The sequence below is a fragment of the Topomyia yanbarensis genome, chromosome 2 (assembly GCF_030247195.1).
Source record: "Topomyia yanbarensis strain Yona2022 chromosome 2, ASM3024719v1, whole genome shotgun sequence".
In the NCBI taxonomy this organism is placed as follows: Eukaryota; Metazoa; Arthropoda; class Insecta; order Diptera; family Culicidae; genus Topomyia; species Topomyia yanbarensis.
The window spans coordinates 88,988,613-89,004,804 of NC_080671.1; the positions used below are offsets into that span (position 1 = coordinate 88,988,613).

Below are 16,192 nucleotides of genomic sequence, written 5' to 3' on the forward strand. Positions count from 1 at the left end.
GCAGAAGTCAATGCGACGTGTCACTAACGGTGATGGGTGAGACACTTGAAGAAGTGGAGGTGTCGATGACGTGCACTGAAGCAATTGCGAGTGATAATCGACGACCGATTGAGCTTCACCAACCACGTCGACTACGCCTGCGAAAAGTCGGCGAAGGCAACGAACGCAATAGTGAGAATAATGCCAAACGTCGGCAGCCCGAGAAGCAGCACGAGACGTCTGCTATCTACTGTTTCGACATCGATACTCCGATATGGGGTTCCTGCCTGGGGTGCTGCGCTAAAAACCAAGCGGAACCGTGAAAAGCTGAACAGGACATTCCGGTTGATGGCCGTACGAGTCGCGAGTGCCTACAGAACAATATCGTCGGAGGCGGTATGTATTATCGCTGGGATGTTCCCCATCTGCATCACCCTGGCGGAGGACGTGGAATGCTACCAGCGGAAAAATGCACGTAATGCAAGGAGACTGGCCCGAGCGGACTCGTTGGCTAAGTGGCAGCAAGAGTGGAACAACGCAGAGAAAGGAAGATGGACCCACCGACTCATCCCAAATATGTCTGCTTGGGTACAAGTTATCAACTCATGTGCCGGAGGTTCTTTTTAAAAAACAAACCTCTTGCTGCTATGGTCGAATCAAGAATGAATTTATTTCTAACAAAATTGTTACAGAGGCCTGAGCTAATCGAACCTACATTAATGATGACGCTGCGCTGGTGCTGCTCGTCGGGTGCTGCTGCGTCGGCAATTAATGTGTCTCCGATTCCGGGCTCCGACTGGTGTCACGCGCACCTGTTTGCGCGTGGCGAAATATTTTTGAAGCTCCTGGCCAGGTCCGGTGATAACTGCTCCTTCCCTGGGTGTTGAGCCTCCTGGGTCAACGTTAAATTGCTGGTACTGCTAAATTCGTAGAAGCCGGTCGATAGTATTGAATATTTTTTGTTACTATGTGATTTTCCACAGGTAATCGTTTTGCTTGGTCTATGTGAACAATTGTGCCTTGGTTCCTAGATTTGATCAGAATGTAAATTATGATTATAACTATGGCTATTGACGAAAATGAGAAGCCTCCTATGAGAGACCAGCTGTGTAATGCGGTGTCTGATTGAAGATGTGCTAGCTGTTTCAGATGCTGGTGCTGTAGTTGATGCAGAGTGTAGATGTCGAGTTTGTGTTCGATGTTTTCTTCTGCCACTATCAAACTTGGTGAAGGGATGAAAATTCTGTGTTCTATCGTTTTGATGATGTTGTTAACGTAAGTATATTGTCCCACTGTTATTGAACAGTTTTGATATATTATCATGAATGAACCGGTTAGGTTCCGGTCTGAAATCCCACACGTGGTACGAAGCGTAGTGTTAACGTTATTGAGAAGTGCTGTCGTGCGACTCATCTCTATGATCGGTGGATAGTTGGATATATGTTCAAATGTACATTTTCCTTCCATTCCTGCCACTATTCGGGAAATACACCTGTCTTCTGAAACATCTTCTAAATCTGATCGGTTACATAGGCTCCAATTGCCAAATCGTTCACAGTTGAGTTTCTGTAATAATAGTTCATTCGGTCCTCTAAGATAACTGTTTCCTTTCAATTGAATGCGTTGTGATTTTTTTGATGATTGCTTCAATTTTTAATGTCTCGTAGACTGTTTGAAAAAATGTTGGAATATTTATTACGTAGAGCAGTATCTCGTTGTTTGTGCCGATGGTCACCTTTGCGAAGTTCAGTGCTTCTTCCTGGAGTTCGTAATATACGCCTTGATTGCTTAAAGATTCATCTATTAGATTGATCTCCTCTGTGCTTAACAGCTTATAATTAACTATCCCTAGCTTTGCGAGTGTAACAGACTCCTGTATTGCTGAAATTTCCTTGTTTATAATGTCTATATTCAGAATTATGTTTAACATTTGAATTCCTTCCATGGTTAAGGTAGAGCGGTTTTCTTCTAAATTAATCAATCTATTAACTGTATCTGTTATGTTTTCTAAACTGTTGTAAACCTGATCATTTATTGATATTTGTTTGTTACTGTTATCTGTTATGCCATTAATTCCTTCAGTGATCATGTTCAGGTCATCAGCGTCTGGTGAGCCGGACATCCATTTCCAGGCTCGTCCTAGTGCGTCCAATCGTTTTTGTCTCGTTCGTGGTTTGAGGTGTTTTACGTTAATTGTGAGGTCGTCTATCTTTTGTTTCAGTAGTGTAATCAGGTCAGGGTAACTCGAGTTTATTCTCGAGAACTGTGCTTCTATTTGAAATATTGTATTTTCTATGGCTGTAATGTTGATAGTATGCACAAATTTTTGATATCCTCCTAGGATCCTTGCTTCTCCTGTTTTGACTATAGCTACTGGGTCTTCATTTACATTATGAATTTCGATGTTTTGGCTGAGTGCCAGTGGTAGCCTGTAATTATTTGATATTTATATTTTTTACATTGGATTTGTGTAATTTTGAGTCGCGTTCGTTCCTAAATGTTACATGATTGTTTCGTTGAACATGAAATTTTTTGAATTTTGCTTTGTGTTTGGCTCTAATAATTTTGTCTTTTACAAATACTTCTTTGCCTATCTGGAACTGAGGTGCTTCTGGTCGGTCTTTGTTAAATGTCGATAATTGTTTTTGTTGGGTTTTTGTAAGGTTTGCCAAGACTTCGTCGTATCGTTTCTGTCTGATTTGTTCCAGTCTGTCAGGGTCAATTTGTTGGTCTGGGTTTCTTGTTTTCCCAAAGACGATTTCTTTGGGTGTCAGGGACGTTGATGAGTGGATGCTGTTATTGTATTTTTCTACGACTGTTTGAACAAGGTTTCGAACAGCCGTGTCAGGGGTAATCTGTTTTTGGATACGGTATAGTTCTAGAACGGTTGAGTGAAAGCGTTCTACTGCTCCGTTGACTTCTGATTTATGGTTAGGAGTTAGGTATACTCGGATATTCAAATCAATCATCCAACCGCGGATGTTGGGTGATTGAAGCCCTCTTTCATTGTCGACTACAATTGACTCAGGAATTACTTGTGACGTAAGTGTTGTCCACATTCCTTTTTCTATGTGACTCGTATTTCTGGATCGTATCGGGACCATACGCCCATATTTACTAAATTTGTCGATGCTAGAGAGAAAGTAATGGTCTTGAATTTGGAAAATATCTATATGAAGTATTTCGAAAGGATATCTGGGAAGTGGGGTCTCTTGAAGTGGAATTATCAACGGATGTCTGTCGTATTTCGATTCATTACAGACGTCACATACTTGGATATATTTTCGTATATTTTGCGTGAGCCTTGGGAAATAAAACTCTCGCAAAATTTGTTCTTTGTTTTCATTAATGCCGCGATGGGCCCTTGAGTGGGTTTCACGAATGATTTTTTCTTGCTCTTCTTCATCTTGAACGTCTATTAATACTTTTTGAGTGAAACGAATTTTGAGTATGCCGGCTCGACTAAAAAACTGTTTATAAACCTCTTGAAGTTGTCCTAAAATCTCTTCTGAGGTGTATAAACCGTTTAATTTTGTTGGATTGAAAAATTCTTTCAGTAGGGATGCCAAAATTTGGTCAGTTAGACTTGTTCTTCTTATTACTGTGCGACGTATTCCGGGAAAGGGATGTGTGACGATTGTTTCAGGATGATCGCTAACTTTTTCTATTATAATCTGATTTCGAAAGGCATTGAGAGGAGCTTCGGTGGATAGGATATAATTGGAGTCGTCATCTTCTGCCGAATGTTGAGTTGGTGTTAATGAGTTAATTTGAATGCGACTCAAGGCATCGGCAACAACGTTGCTTCTACCGGGTTTATACACGATCTCGTAATCGTGTTCCTCTAAGTAGGACTTCCAATTTTTTAATTTGGCATTGACATTTCTAGGTGACAATGAAAATGTAAGTGGTTGGTGATCAGTGACTATCTTGAATGTCTGACCATAAATGTAATTTCTGAATACTTTGAGAGCCCAATAAATTGCGAGCATTTCCTTTTCTGTCGCTGAATAATTTTCTTCAGCTCTGTTTAGAGTTCTTGATGCAAAGTGAATTGGTTTGTCTTTACCGATTTCACCTTGACTTAGCACGGCACCAACAGCGAAGTTTGACGCATCTGTGGTTATTATAAATGATTTGGAAAAGTCTGGGTAGATTAAGACGTCATTGCTGGTGAGAATCATTTTCATATTTTCAAAACATTTCCTTTCTTCTTGGTTAAGAGCAATTTGCTTTTTTGAATCAGGATTCCTCTCCCCTCTTAAAAGATTTGTTAAGGGTTTAGCGATTTTTGCGAAATCTTTAACGAATCTTCTATAATATCCGAGAAGTCCTAAAAATCCTCTCAGTTGTTTCAGATCTTTGGGTTCTGGAAATTTCCGAATCGCTTCAATCTTTTTCTCATTAGGTTTGATTCCTTCGTCTGATATGATGTAGCCTAAAAATTCTGTCGAAGTGTGTATAAATTCTGATTTGTCCAGTTGGACTTTGAGGTTTGCTTTATGTAACGTATCTAAAACAATTCTTAAATTGTCATTGTGTTCCTGTAGGTTCTTTCCAAATACAACCACGTCATCAATATAGACATAGCAACGTTTACCGATGTGCTCGCGCAGCACGTCGTTCATCGCCCTTTGGAAGATTGCAGGGGCGTTTTTGAGGCCAAATGACATACGGAGGAATTCGTATTTACCATAATTCACCGAAAAGGCTGTTTTCTCCACATCTTTGGGGTTCATTTTTATTTGGTGGAAACCCGAGGCAAGATCTAAGGTGGAAAAGTATTTGTTTCCTCCTAATTGATCGAGCACATTTGATATTTCAGGCATGGGATACTTATCCGATACCGTTTTCTGATTTACTTTTCTGTAATCAATTACGAGTCTAAACTTCTTTTCTCCGGATGCGTCCGTTTTCTTTGGGACTATCCAAACGGGGGAATTCCAAGGTGATCTTGATGGTCTAATAATGCCTGATTCTATTAATTTACTCATTTGTTTGTCTACTTCGTCCTTATAAGCCATAGGGTAGGGGTATGTTTTTTGATAAATTGGCATATCGTCAGTGGTGCGGATGTCACACTTGACCTTTGTTGCACATGAAAGGGTGCTATCTGGATTATGGAAGATTTCTTTGTACTCTTCTAGGATGGGTATGAGCTCTGATTTCTCTTTTGCAGTCAGGTGATCGAGCCTAACCTTTTCTATTATGGTTGTTGAAATTATTTTCCTTGGTGCCGGCGTAGGCGTATAGAAATGAATAGGAATATTCAATGTTCTGTTCTTACCGAAAACTTGCAGGAGTTTTTGGTTCGAAATAAAATTGAAGTGTTTGTTGAAAATTATTCCTGTACCTACTATTCCATCAAAAAAGGTGTGGAAATCGAAAATTGAAAATTCGTAAGAAGTTTCTATAATAGGTGAAAAGATGGCAAGGTGTATAGCTTCTGAAATAACACCGTTTCCGGTGACTCCTTTTACGGGTTGTTGAGGAATTCTAACGATTTTTTGATCTGAATTATAAGCCCATTTCTTTGAAATTATGTTTATGTTGGCTCCACAGTCTATTAGTAATTTGATTTCACCTTGGCTAGTAGGAATTTTTATATATGGAAGCGGAGAAATACGCTTCACTCTATCCAGTTTGTCACCCACTTTTCCTCTAAAAAATTAGTCTCATTTTTCTCTGAGTCTTCTTCGATAGCTTCAGCACTTTCCAGCGGTTCCTCGTATTCCTCATCATTAAAAAATACTTTACTTAATTGCATCTGCTCCTCGTACCATTTTTCGTACTCTGGATCGGGATCTGGGTTTTCTTCAATAGTAGCCATGCGTTTGGCGCGAGGGTCGTGCGCTCTCATCGAGTCGCTCGCTTCTCTGCGCTGTGCAATAGGCCGATTACCATAGTTCATCTGATGGGTACGGATGCTATCCGTGTCCATCGGTTCAGGACGAGGTTGTGGTTGCACAAAAGTCCTGTTTGGAGCGAATACGTTTGGCTGTGCTCTGGGCATGAAATGTTGGTGATTAAAATGTCTTGGCGGAGCAATTGGTTGCATTTTTGGAGGCATATTTTTCATTAATAATTGTCGTTTCATTTTTCATTAATTTTCATTTCATTAATAACCATGGCTAGGTCCTGGTAATTGGATTGATTGCCTAGGCGATGGGATAGGCTGCCAAGAGGGCATCTTTACTGGTGCGTTTCGCGCGTCCAGATTTAGGTAGTCTACACAGTAGCTATAGGCTTGAGCCAAGCTCTGTGGTCGGAAATTTTTGCAAAATCTAGAGAGGGGGTCACCCAATCCTCTGATGAATGTGTCTAGAGCGATTTGATTATACAACCTCATCAAAATCGCTTCGTGGCCACGCCATTGATCATCCATAGAAATGGCCGAGCTAATTAGTGTGACTAATTCTCGAACTCTGCTGTAGTAGCTTTCTAAACTCTCTAATCGTTGTCTAACCAACGATTTTAGTTGGTTATCGAGGGTCATCAAATCCCTCTTATCGGCATAATACAATTTTAGCACTTCTTTAATGTTGTGCCATTGTGTAGGCGTGTTGCTGGTGATCAAAGCATCATTAGCCTCACCCTTAATTTTCCTTCTGACTGTTTTAATGAGAAGGTGATACTGAAAACTATTTTGTAGATCGCTGAAAAGTTCTAGGACATCTTCAACGTCTAGTAGCCATTGACTCAAATCTCGAGGATTGCCGTTAAAGTCAGGCAAATCTCTTACGATTTGAGGAATTTTTCCTCTATCTTCGAAGCTAATGTTTCGATCGATGACAAAGCGAGATTGGGTAGGAATAGGATTTGGTGCAGGCACAGGTGCCGGAATGGGATTTGGTTCGGGGTCCATGTTAAGATTTTCTAATAGTTCAATTAGTTGATCTATGGTGGGGGGATAATCACTTCACTTTTCACTTTCACTGAGTTTTACACTGTTTCGGTTTAGGTTAGTGTCGCGCCTGGCTGTGATATTTTAGTGGGTTGCTTACGGATGGTCCGGGCTCGCCACTGTGTTATTAGTAAACGAGATCGCGTTTAAATGTAATTTTAATGTTGGATCTCTATCAATTGAATTAGAAGGTTTGCGTTTAGGTTAGTAACGCGCCTGTCTGTGATATTTTAGCGGTTTGCTTACGGTGGGTCCGGGCTTGCCGCTGTGTTGTTAGTATGGTTTAATTTTTTTTCGCACTAGCTGCTTGACGGTGCGTTGTTACACTTAATCTATTTCTTTCGTTTTCACCTTATACTTACAAAAAATGAAGGATGTACATGAGTACAGCGGGACAACGCCTAGGTCCTATAGTCCTATTATTTCCGGGGGTGAACGGTTCTGGTTAGTGCACCTGGTCGCGCTTCGGGGCTGCAAATCGTCGAGTTGATCAGCGATGGCTCTAAGTCCGAGTCTCCGAATTCCACTTATTGCGGGCAGCTACAGATGGCTTTATACTATTACTAACCGAGTCCCGTCTTTCGGGCGCCAGTTATCAACTCATGTGCCGGAGGTTCTTTTTAAAAAACAAACCTCTTGCTGCTATGGTCGAATCAAGAATGAATTTATTTCTAACAAAATTGTTACAGAGGCCTGAGCTAATCGAACCTACATTAATGATGACGCTGCGCTGGTGCTGCTCGTCGGGTGCTGCTGCGTCGGCAATTAATGTGTCTCCGATTCCGGGCTCCGACTGGTGTCACGCGCACCTGTTTGCGCGTGGCGAAATATTTTTGAAGCTCCTGGCCAGGTCCGGTGATAACTTACATAGGAAGCGTAAACAGGTGAACTTCCATTCGACGCAGTTTTTGAGCGGGTATGGATGCTTCCGGAAATACCTACATCGGTTTGGACACACTTCGTCACTCCTTTGCCCGGAGTGTGTGAACGTGCAAGAGACAGGTGGTCTTCGAATACCCGTTCGAAGGGGTATGCCTAATATAACAGTGGACAATTTCGTCGAAGAGATGTGCCGCAACGAGCATATCTGGGACGCTGTCAACGGAGTGGTTACGAGTATACTTTACGAACTGCAGAAATAGTGCCGTAGGGACCAAAGTAGCGTCATTGGGTAGAACGCCGCCGTGGAACCACAAATCGGGTTTCATCGCCGGGGACCAGTTGAGTAGTACGTGATGTAGCACCAGGTTTGAGTCGTCGGGGCGCCAGCGAACCGGACGTCAGGCTTCACCGGAATCGCCGGACCGACCTCGACACCTACCGGGTAGCTCGTGAGTAGGCTAGATCCACCGCCGAGGATTAGACCGAGTAGACAGCGTCGAATAGCTAGCAGTGGGTCGTTGGGGCGCCAGTGAACCGGAAGCTACGCTACACCCGGAATCGCTGAATGGACTTCAGTACATACTGCTGGCCCGTTGAGTAGGCTAGGTCCACCGCCAGGGACTAGACCGAGTAGATGAAGCGGGTAGCTTAATGGCTAGCAAAAACGTGCATCGGTATCGGGAGCAATCTATCGCCGGGGAATTCACGGTAGGGTAGATTCGCCGCCGTGGACTACCCAACAGAATCGGGACAAGAAGGGAGCCAATTGGCTCACGAAACAAACACCGTTAACGAAAGAAATTCCATTGTCGGGGAACTTGTCTCAGTCGGAGTAGGATAAAATCTGAGTTGATCTCGACAAAGCTGGGAGCTAAATGGCTTAAAGGGGTGGTTAACGTTTCAGCGTAAAAAAAATCAGTTTTTTGTCATTTTTTTTAGAAAGTTGGGTGAAGCGAATTAATCGAAACTTTTGTATATTAATCTACATCATTTCAATAACATCCTGTATTTTTTCATGCAAATATTTCTACAAGCGACTCGGTGACGAAGCTTTTTGTGAAACGTCTCTGGAAAAACACGATTTGCGGTGTTCACTGCCATTCAAAAACTACTTTAACGATTCATTTCAAACTTTGCTAACACATTCTATATTAAAAATACCTAACCTCTACGTTGAGTTTTTGAGATAATTTTTCAATTAAGGAATTCTTTTGCTAATAAAATGCTATTTTTCAAGAGAAATTCCGCCGTTTTAAGAGTAGAAAAATTATCCCGAAAAAATTCTAGCAGTGTTAATCCTTACTCGCAAAAACTTTTTCCTTCAACTGTGCTGTTTCACCTTCGCCTAAAAATTATCTCTGTTCTTGTCAATATTCGTAGTTATTAGGATATGGATCAGACAACCTTAATTGACCCCCTTCGACACCAGTTTGACCTTACCAAGCTCTAACGCGGGTGACGGCGCGAAAACTACCGACTAGTGGTCCATATGTATGTGATCCAACACTGACTTGGATATATATATATATATATATATATATATATATATATATATATATATATATATATATATATATATATATATATATATATATATATATATATATATATATATATATATATATATATATATATATATATATATATATATATATATATATATATATATATATATATATATATATATATATATATATATATATATATATATATATATATATATATATATATATATATATATATATATAGAGAGAGAGAGAGTTTCGTTTTACACAAAAAAAAACTTTCATTTCTATTACAACTGTTGGATCCACTACCTTAGCGGTTTACCCCAATGACGCTCGAAATACCGCAGAGATTATATTTGTTTGGCGATTGAAGGAACGCCATTTTTCACTTTAATTGCATTTCTCCTTTATTTTTAGATTGAAATGTTATGCCGAAATTACCTCTATTATAGGAGATACGAGAAAATGACAACATCGAAGAAAAGTACTGTAACACGAAGAAATCTGGATTTCTGATTTAACTTCAACTGACTAAGACTATTCGTTATTTGGTTTTTGTTACATTTCTGCAATAAAAATACACACGGTCATTTTCATGTATTTTTATAGATATTAACATTAAAATTTAGAGAATATCGGATAATCATACATATAGGCTCATTTAACCTGTGGATGTATTAATTACCCACGTAGAGCCACTTCAAATTGCCAGTTTTCGTATCTACCAGTTGGAGTAATCTATAAAACAAAACGTATCTTATCGAGCTCTGGAAAGCCGTCAATTGGGAAGTACTCACCGCAAACTCCCGTTTATTTCTCACTGCCAGATCAATTTAGAAAAATAACGCGCCTAATCTAATCGTGCGCCCGAAAAAGCTAATGACCGTTCACCAAATTTACCGCAGCTATATAAAGCAGTTTCACAGTATTCGACCATCGTTCAGTATTGTGTCGAACGGATTCGCGAAAATGAAGTTATTCCTAGCTGTTATGGCCTGCTTGGCCCTGACTCAGGTGAGTCCCCCTTCCGCGTCGACTGCACTGCACAAAACCTTAACCGATCGGGTTTATCCTTCCGCAGGCAGCCAACCTTCCCTTCCAGACACCGGTCACCGTCCGTGATGCTCAGGAGGCTGCCGAAAAAAGCCATGCCCGCATCGTGAATGGCTTCCCTGCAGCAGCGGGTCAATTCCCATACCAGGTGTTTCTACGAGGATTCACCTCGGGTGGCGCTTTGGCTTGCGGTGGTTCTCTCATCTCCAACCAATGGGTTCTAACGGCTGCTCACTGTATCACCGGAGTACAGCGCTTCGAAATTGTAATGGGAACAATCGTCTCGGCCTCACCAGGAGTTCTGGGACACTCCACACACTTCATCATCCATCCATCGTACAATGCGAACAATCTGAACAACGACATCGGTTTGATTCGTCTCACCACACCAGTCGGTTTTAATCGTAAGTATTCGCTGCACGTCACATTGAACTCGTGCCTCTAACTACTCATACTACCATTGCCAGAGAACATCCAAGCTGTCAGACTGCCCAGTGCTGATCGTACCGGAGAAAGCTTTGTTGATCGTATCGCAACCGTGTCCGGCTTTGGGCGTACCAGCAACACCGGACCCGTTTCACCGACCAAGAACTGGGTGAATATTCGCGTCATCTCGAATGCCGCATGTGCAGCCGTCTACGGTTCCTCGGTTGTGGTTGCCTCGACCATCTGCGGAACCGGTGCACAACAAGCAAACCAGAGCACCTGCCAGGGTGATTCCGGTGGCCCACTGACCATCCAGGAGGGTGGCGCTAGTACGCAGATCGGTGTAGTTTCGTTCGTGTCATCGGCTGGGTGCACTTCCGGCCATCCGTCCGGCTATGTACGTACGACTCACTTCCGCAATTGGATCAACCAGCAAACCGGAATCTAGGCACGAGAGTGAACCGATAATGGGTGATGTACAGATAAGGATAATACAACGGTGAAATATAAAAGCTGTTTGTGAGTATCATGACACGTTTTCTTACTTCAGGTAGAATATGAAGTGATACAAGCATCTGCCCGTTACGTCTGTCAAACTGCTCATGTGAGTGACAGTTTATTTTATTATTGACAAGTCACCAAAAGCCCAGATAAAAAGAAAAAAAGTTGCCCATAAGTTTTGAACTATTTTTGCAAAATTCTCAACTACCTTATCAGGGAAAATCAAATAACTACTGTGAGCCATTTTGAATAGGGTGACCAGTGGCTCGCGGTTGTAGGGGAAACTTCAAAATGATTTAAACTAGCGGGCACAGCACTTTTGAGTTCCTTTTCCGGTCCCCAATGCCTGTACAAAATAGCGGTAGTGTTGGTTGCTTCCCGAGTTTGCGCATTGCGTTCAAAGTTTGTATGGGATTTTATATGGGGATATCAATTATTTTGCATTTACGTTAATAAAGATCGCTATTTTACTCAATATGCAAAACCAGCTTTAGAAAACTATACAAACCTTGGTTAACAACTTTGACGAAAACGGTAATTAGCTACGAGTTTTCAAAAAAATAGTTATAACGATTTAAAAACTTATGGTTCAATCCAAATTCTGAAATTTATTATTTTTTCCAACACTGCCGACATTTTTAGATTGTTTTTTATAAGACAAAGAATCATTACGTCCATGTAAATATTAACAGTACAGTCGTTAATAGACCCAAATATGAATTATACTACAATCATTGCTGTGGGAAGTAGCATTTACAACATTTAAGATTCACACCTAAAAACTTATGTGTTGCTTTTACTTGAGGCTTAAACTACACACCAAAAAAATCTGAATTTTATCGTTGACGTAATTGCAAACATGACACAATTCAACAAACCGTAATTTACGAAATGACAGAACATTACCGTGTTCCATTTAATTTTACATGAAACATACTTTTCATGCGCAATGACATAAAATCACACTTCCTACCATTCAGAACAAACGCTGTATGTGGAGTAAAATTACATGATTTACGAAATTAAATGTCATGTAAAATTAAAATCAAACGTAAAACTAAGTCATTTTTGATGCTCGTATATGTCATGGTCAGAAGACGTAAATTTACACTATTTTTTCTAGGTGTGTAAATCAGTTCTGAAATTCGTCTTGTGTTCTAACCTGAAGTAAATTTCAATTTTTGAAGTAAAATATTTCTTACATTTCAATTAGGGATCCCGTTTCAAAGTTTCTGCAGAGATGTTTTCCCAGTTTTCAAATGTGAATAACTTCTGTTGTACTAATCGAAATCGCTATATTTTTGCACTATCTGATCGGAAATATGAGCACGTATATTGTATTTGATTCCGTAAAATGTAAGATTACTATAAATAATGAAAATAATGTATTTTGTGAAAGTGGTAATTATCAGCGCTGATTGGTCCGTAAAATTCAACCAAGTAGCGAGCGTTGCTAGGACTGCCTCCTTGCCATCCAATGAGCCGCGACACACGTATAAAAGCAACACAAAAGAAAAAAAAAATCGTTAGTTTGCTTTCTGACCTCGTAGTAGTTGTTGCGTTCCGTCAGCTCGAAGCAATATATTACATGACTTTCGCTAGGCTTCATTTCAATAATGTACAGGCGCGCCAGTTTTATGCATACAATGATCACAGACCACAGAAAAAAAACAGAACGCTCTTCCTTCCGGAGCTAAATAAACCAAATTCAAGACGATGGGGTGTTTGGGTGCAAGAGACCGCGCTCTCTTGCTCTTTCAATTATGTGTGGCTTTCTCAAATAAATTTACCACGGCGCGCGCTCCACTGGAGTGTACTCTTTTATTAGTTTTCTTCTAGCAAGCGGTAGTGTGGCTGCAATTGACGATTTGAAGGAGATTATGTTGTTTTGTTGAATACTGATATAAGTTTCTTTTGATGGTTTGATACTCCGGGGCAAACTGGGAAAACGTTTTACGTATCATCGTATATGTTGCTATAAACACAGTTTTATAACGATCCGCAGAACCAGATTAATTGTATAACATGTGCATAACGGGATCTTCATTTTACTTATTTTATTTGAGAATTTCACTGCTCTACAAGTGGAATGCTCCAAAGTAATGTCCTGGTAATACATTTCTTGTCGGTTAGTGACAATTGCAGGGTAATTGCGAAGAAACCTGTTTGGTTAAAAGGGGGGGGGAAAGGTTTCAGCGTTAAAAAAATAAGTTTTTTGCCATTGTTTTTTTAGAAAGATGGGTGAAGCGAATTGATCAAAACTTTTGTACATTATACTACATCATTTCAAAAACATTCAGTAATTTTTTCATGCAAAAAAAATATTCAAGCGATTCGGTGGCGAAGCTTTTTGTGGAATGTGTCCGGAAAAACACGATTAGCGGTGTTAACTGCCATTCAAAAACTACTTGACTGATTTATTTCAAACTATGCATACACATTCTATGTTAAAAATACCTAAACCCTACGTTGAGTTTTCGGGATAATTTTTCAATTAAGGGGGCTTTCTACTCATAAAACGGCGGAATTTCTTCTGAAAAAGAGACGACTGCTGACTGAGGTTTATGATAGTGAGCCGTTTCATCATATAATGGGGAGGTAGGAATCTGTCATTGATAACTACAAAGCGTTGTTTGTAGGAATGGTACTGGCTTGTGTTTTGAATTGTCGGATCAGGTAGGAAGGACGCAATCTTACCACGTAAGCACCATTGACACATCTAGGAATAATTAGTTTTTTTTTTCATGTAACCTTTGTAATGATTCCACTTTTCAGTACTGCAACACTTTTAAAGAACGTATCGCAAGTTCGAGCTGCCATATCGTGTAGTCGAATCTCGATTTTGCCATTATCCATAAACACGAGGATATTGAATTTGATTCTAATACGTCACGATCAGCGACACGTTGTAGATTGTTCTGCAAAATGATTTTATGTGCCTAGCGCAATATATCGAAAATTATCACTAATGAATGACTGATATGATGGAATTGGATAGAGGTGACTTTCGCAAGCCTAAGCTATGAAACCTGTATATAAATATTCCAAAGTCACGTTCTTTGACCAGAGTTCCACTTTTGTTTTTCATATTCACGCATCTTGACACTAAACGATCACTTCGGCACGAATTGATGTTACAGTTTCCTTTGTTCTTCAGACAATGCAAGCCGGATATAAGAATGGAAACATATTTAATGTGGTTCATTCGCGGAGAAGTAATTGCTAAAAATGTCTTTGCTGTATTGTGCGCTTGAGACCGCGTTAATCGTATTGGAAATGCTGTTGGGTTCACCAAATCCTTGCACAGTGGCTCAAAACAGCGTTTTGAGGTACTTAATTCATTGGAGTCAAAACTGTCCATATTATCGATTTCTCATATTCTACAATGTTTGTGTATGTAAAAAGCGCCATCTTTTGGCAATATTTATAGAGATAGCGCTTGGCTGTCTGCGATAAAGTTGTAGAGGAGAGTATTCTTATAAATTTTGCAGAAGACATGTTGTCTCTGTCACTCATAGTAATCGAGTTATGAGAAGTTCTCTACGGTGAACTTTTTTTTCCTATTTTTACTGATAACTTTTGTATTTCTGATTTTTCGCATTAATAATATTCTAAGGTATTTTTTATCATCACAAAACACACAACTTTTCCGAAGAAACCAGATAGCTGTGAATGCTGTGTAAAAACTTATAGCTGATTTTGATTTAATTTTGGCCTGTTTTCGAACCCGTGTAACTTCACTATCGGCAAAAATTGCAATTATACCATCAATTATTCTGATAGAACTAGGTTTCACCTACTAAACGAAGGTAAAATTGTTTGTCCATAATCACCCGTTCAAAAGTTATACACTTTTGAAAACTTTATGTCTGGCCGTTTTGAAGTCGAGCGTATGGCTTACTGAACGAGTAGGCGCTGGTGTTCAAAGACGCTTTCGCTTGATTTCCTGAGTGACGCGCACTCTGTGTACTAGCGCGTCTGCCGGAAGTTTAACACTGATTTTGAATGATTTTCCAACGGGTGATATACAATTTCATCTCGGTCCAGATTATCGTATGAATGTTAGCTTCAGGGCAAAAAGATGATGCATAAAATTGCTGCCTTCACCACAGTCTGAAATATTTGAGAATATCCAGCAGGTTGAGGCAGCAATTATACGGAAAATGTGTATCTTTTACTTCTATATCCATATCCTGAAACTAAAATTCATGCGGTAAATCGGACCGAGATGAAATTGTATATCACCCATTCGAAAATCATTCAAAATCAGTGTTAACCTTCCGGCAGACGCGCTAGTACACAGAGTGCGCGTCACTCAGGAAATCAAGCGAAAGCGTCTTTGAACACCAGCGCCTACTCGTTCAGTAAGCCATACGCTCGACTTCAAAACTGCCAGACATAATTTTTTCAAAAGTATATAACTTTTGAACGGGTGATTATGGACAAACAATTTTACCTTCGTTTTGTAGGTGAAACCCTGTCCTATTATAATAATTGCTAGTATAATTACAATTTTTGCCGATAGTGAAGTTACACGGGTTCGAAAACAGGCCAAAATTAAATCAAAACCAGCTATAAGTCTTTACACAGCATTCACAGCTATCTGGTCTCTTCGGAAAAGTTGTGTGTTTTGTGATGATAAAAAATACCTTAGAACATTGATAATGCGAAAAATCTGAAATAAAAAAAGTTATAAGTAAAAATAGGAAATAAAGCAGTTCACCATAGAGAACTTCTCATAACTCGATTACTATGAGTGACAGAGACAACATGTCTTCTGCAAAATTTACAAAAATACTATCCTCTACAACTTTGTCGAAGACAGCCAAGCGCTATCTCTTTCGGTTCAAAAGTTAAATTTTCTGTAGCCTACTATGATCAATTTTAATAAAAAGCAATATTGCCAAAAGATGGCGCTTTTTACATACACACACACCGT

General features: G+C 39.9%; 2 protein-coding genes across 11 annotated transcripts in view; one reads left to right on the top strand and one right to left on the bottom strand.

The window, feature by feature from the left end:
- The window catches only part of LOC131678789 (dnaJ protein homolog 1), a 276,420-nt gene that overhangs the window by 23,505 nt on the left and 236,723 nt on the right, over positions 1–16,192 (bottom strand). The window lies entirely within an intron of this gene.
- Positions 10,146–11,281, top strand: LOC131678790 (collagenase-like). Its single transcript, XM_058959098.1, has 3 exons — positions 10,146–10,287; positions 10,355–10,730; positions 10,794–11,281. The coding sequence occupies exons 1-3, from the start codon at positions 10,153–10,155 to the stop codon at positions 11,198–11,200; spliced, it is 918 nt and encodes a 305-aa protein (XP_058815081.1). The 5' UTR covers positions 10,146–10,152; the 3' UTR covers positions 11,201–11,281.

What these genes read in the sequence shown, in the direction of transcription:
- LOC131678790 (XM_058959098.1), top strand. Translation starts at nt 10,153, where the DNA reads ATGACCGTTCACCAAATTTACCGCAGCTATATAAAGCAGTTTCACAGT. An exon ending in CCTGCTTGGCCCTGACTCAG is followed by an intron (nt 10,288 to 10,354) that starts GTGAGTCCCCCT and finishes ATCCTTCCGCAG; the next exon opens with GCAGCCAACCTTCCCTTCCA. An exon ending in CACACCAGTCGGTTTTAATC is followed by an intron (nt 10,731 to 10,793) that starts GTAAGTATTCGC and finishes TACCATTGCCAG; the next exon opens with AGAACATCCAAGCTGTCAGA.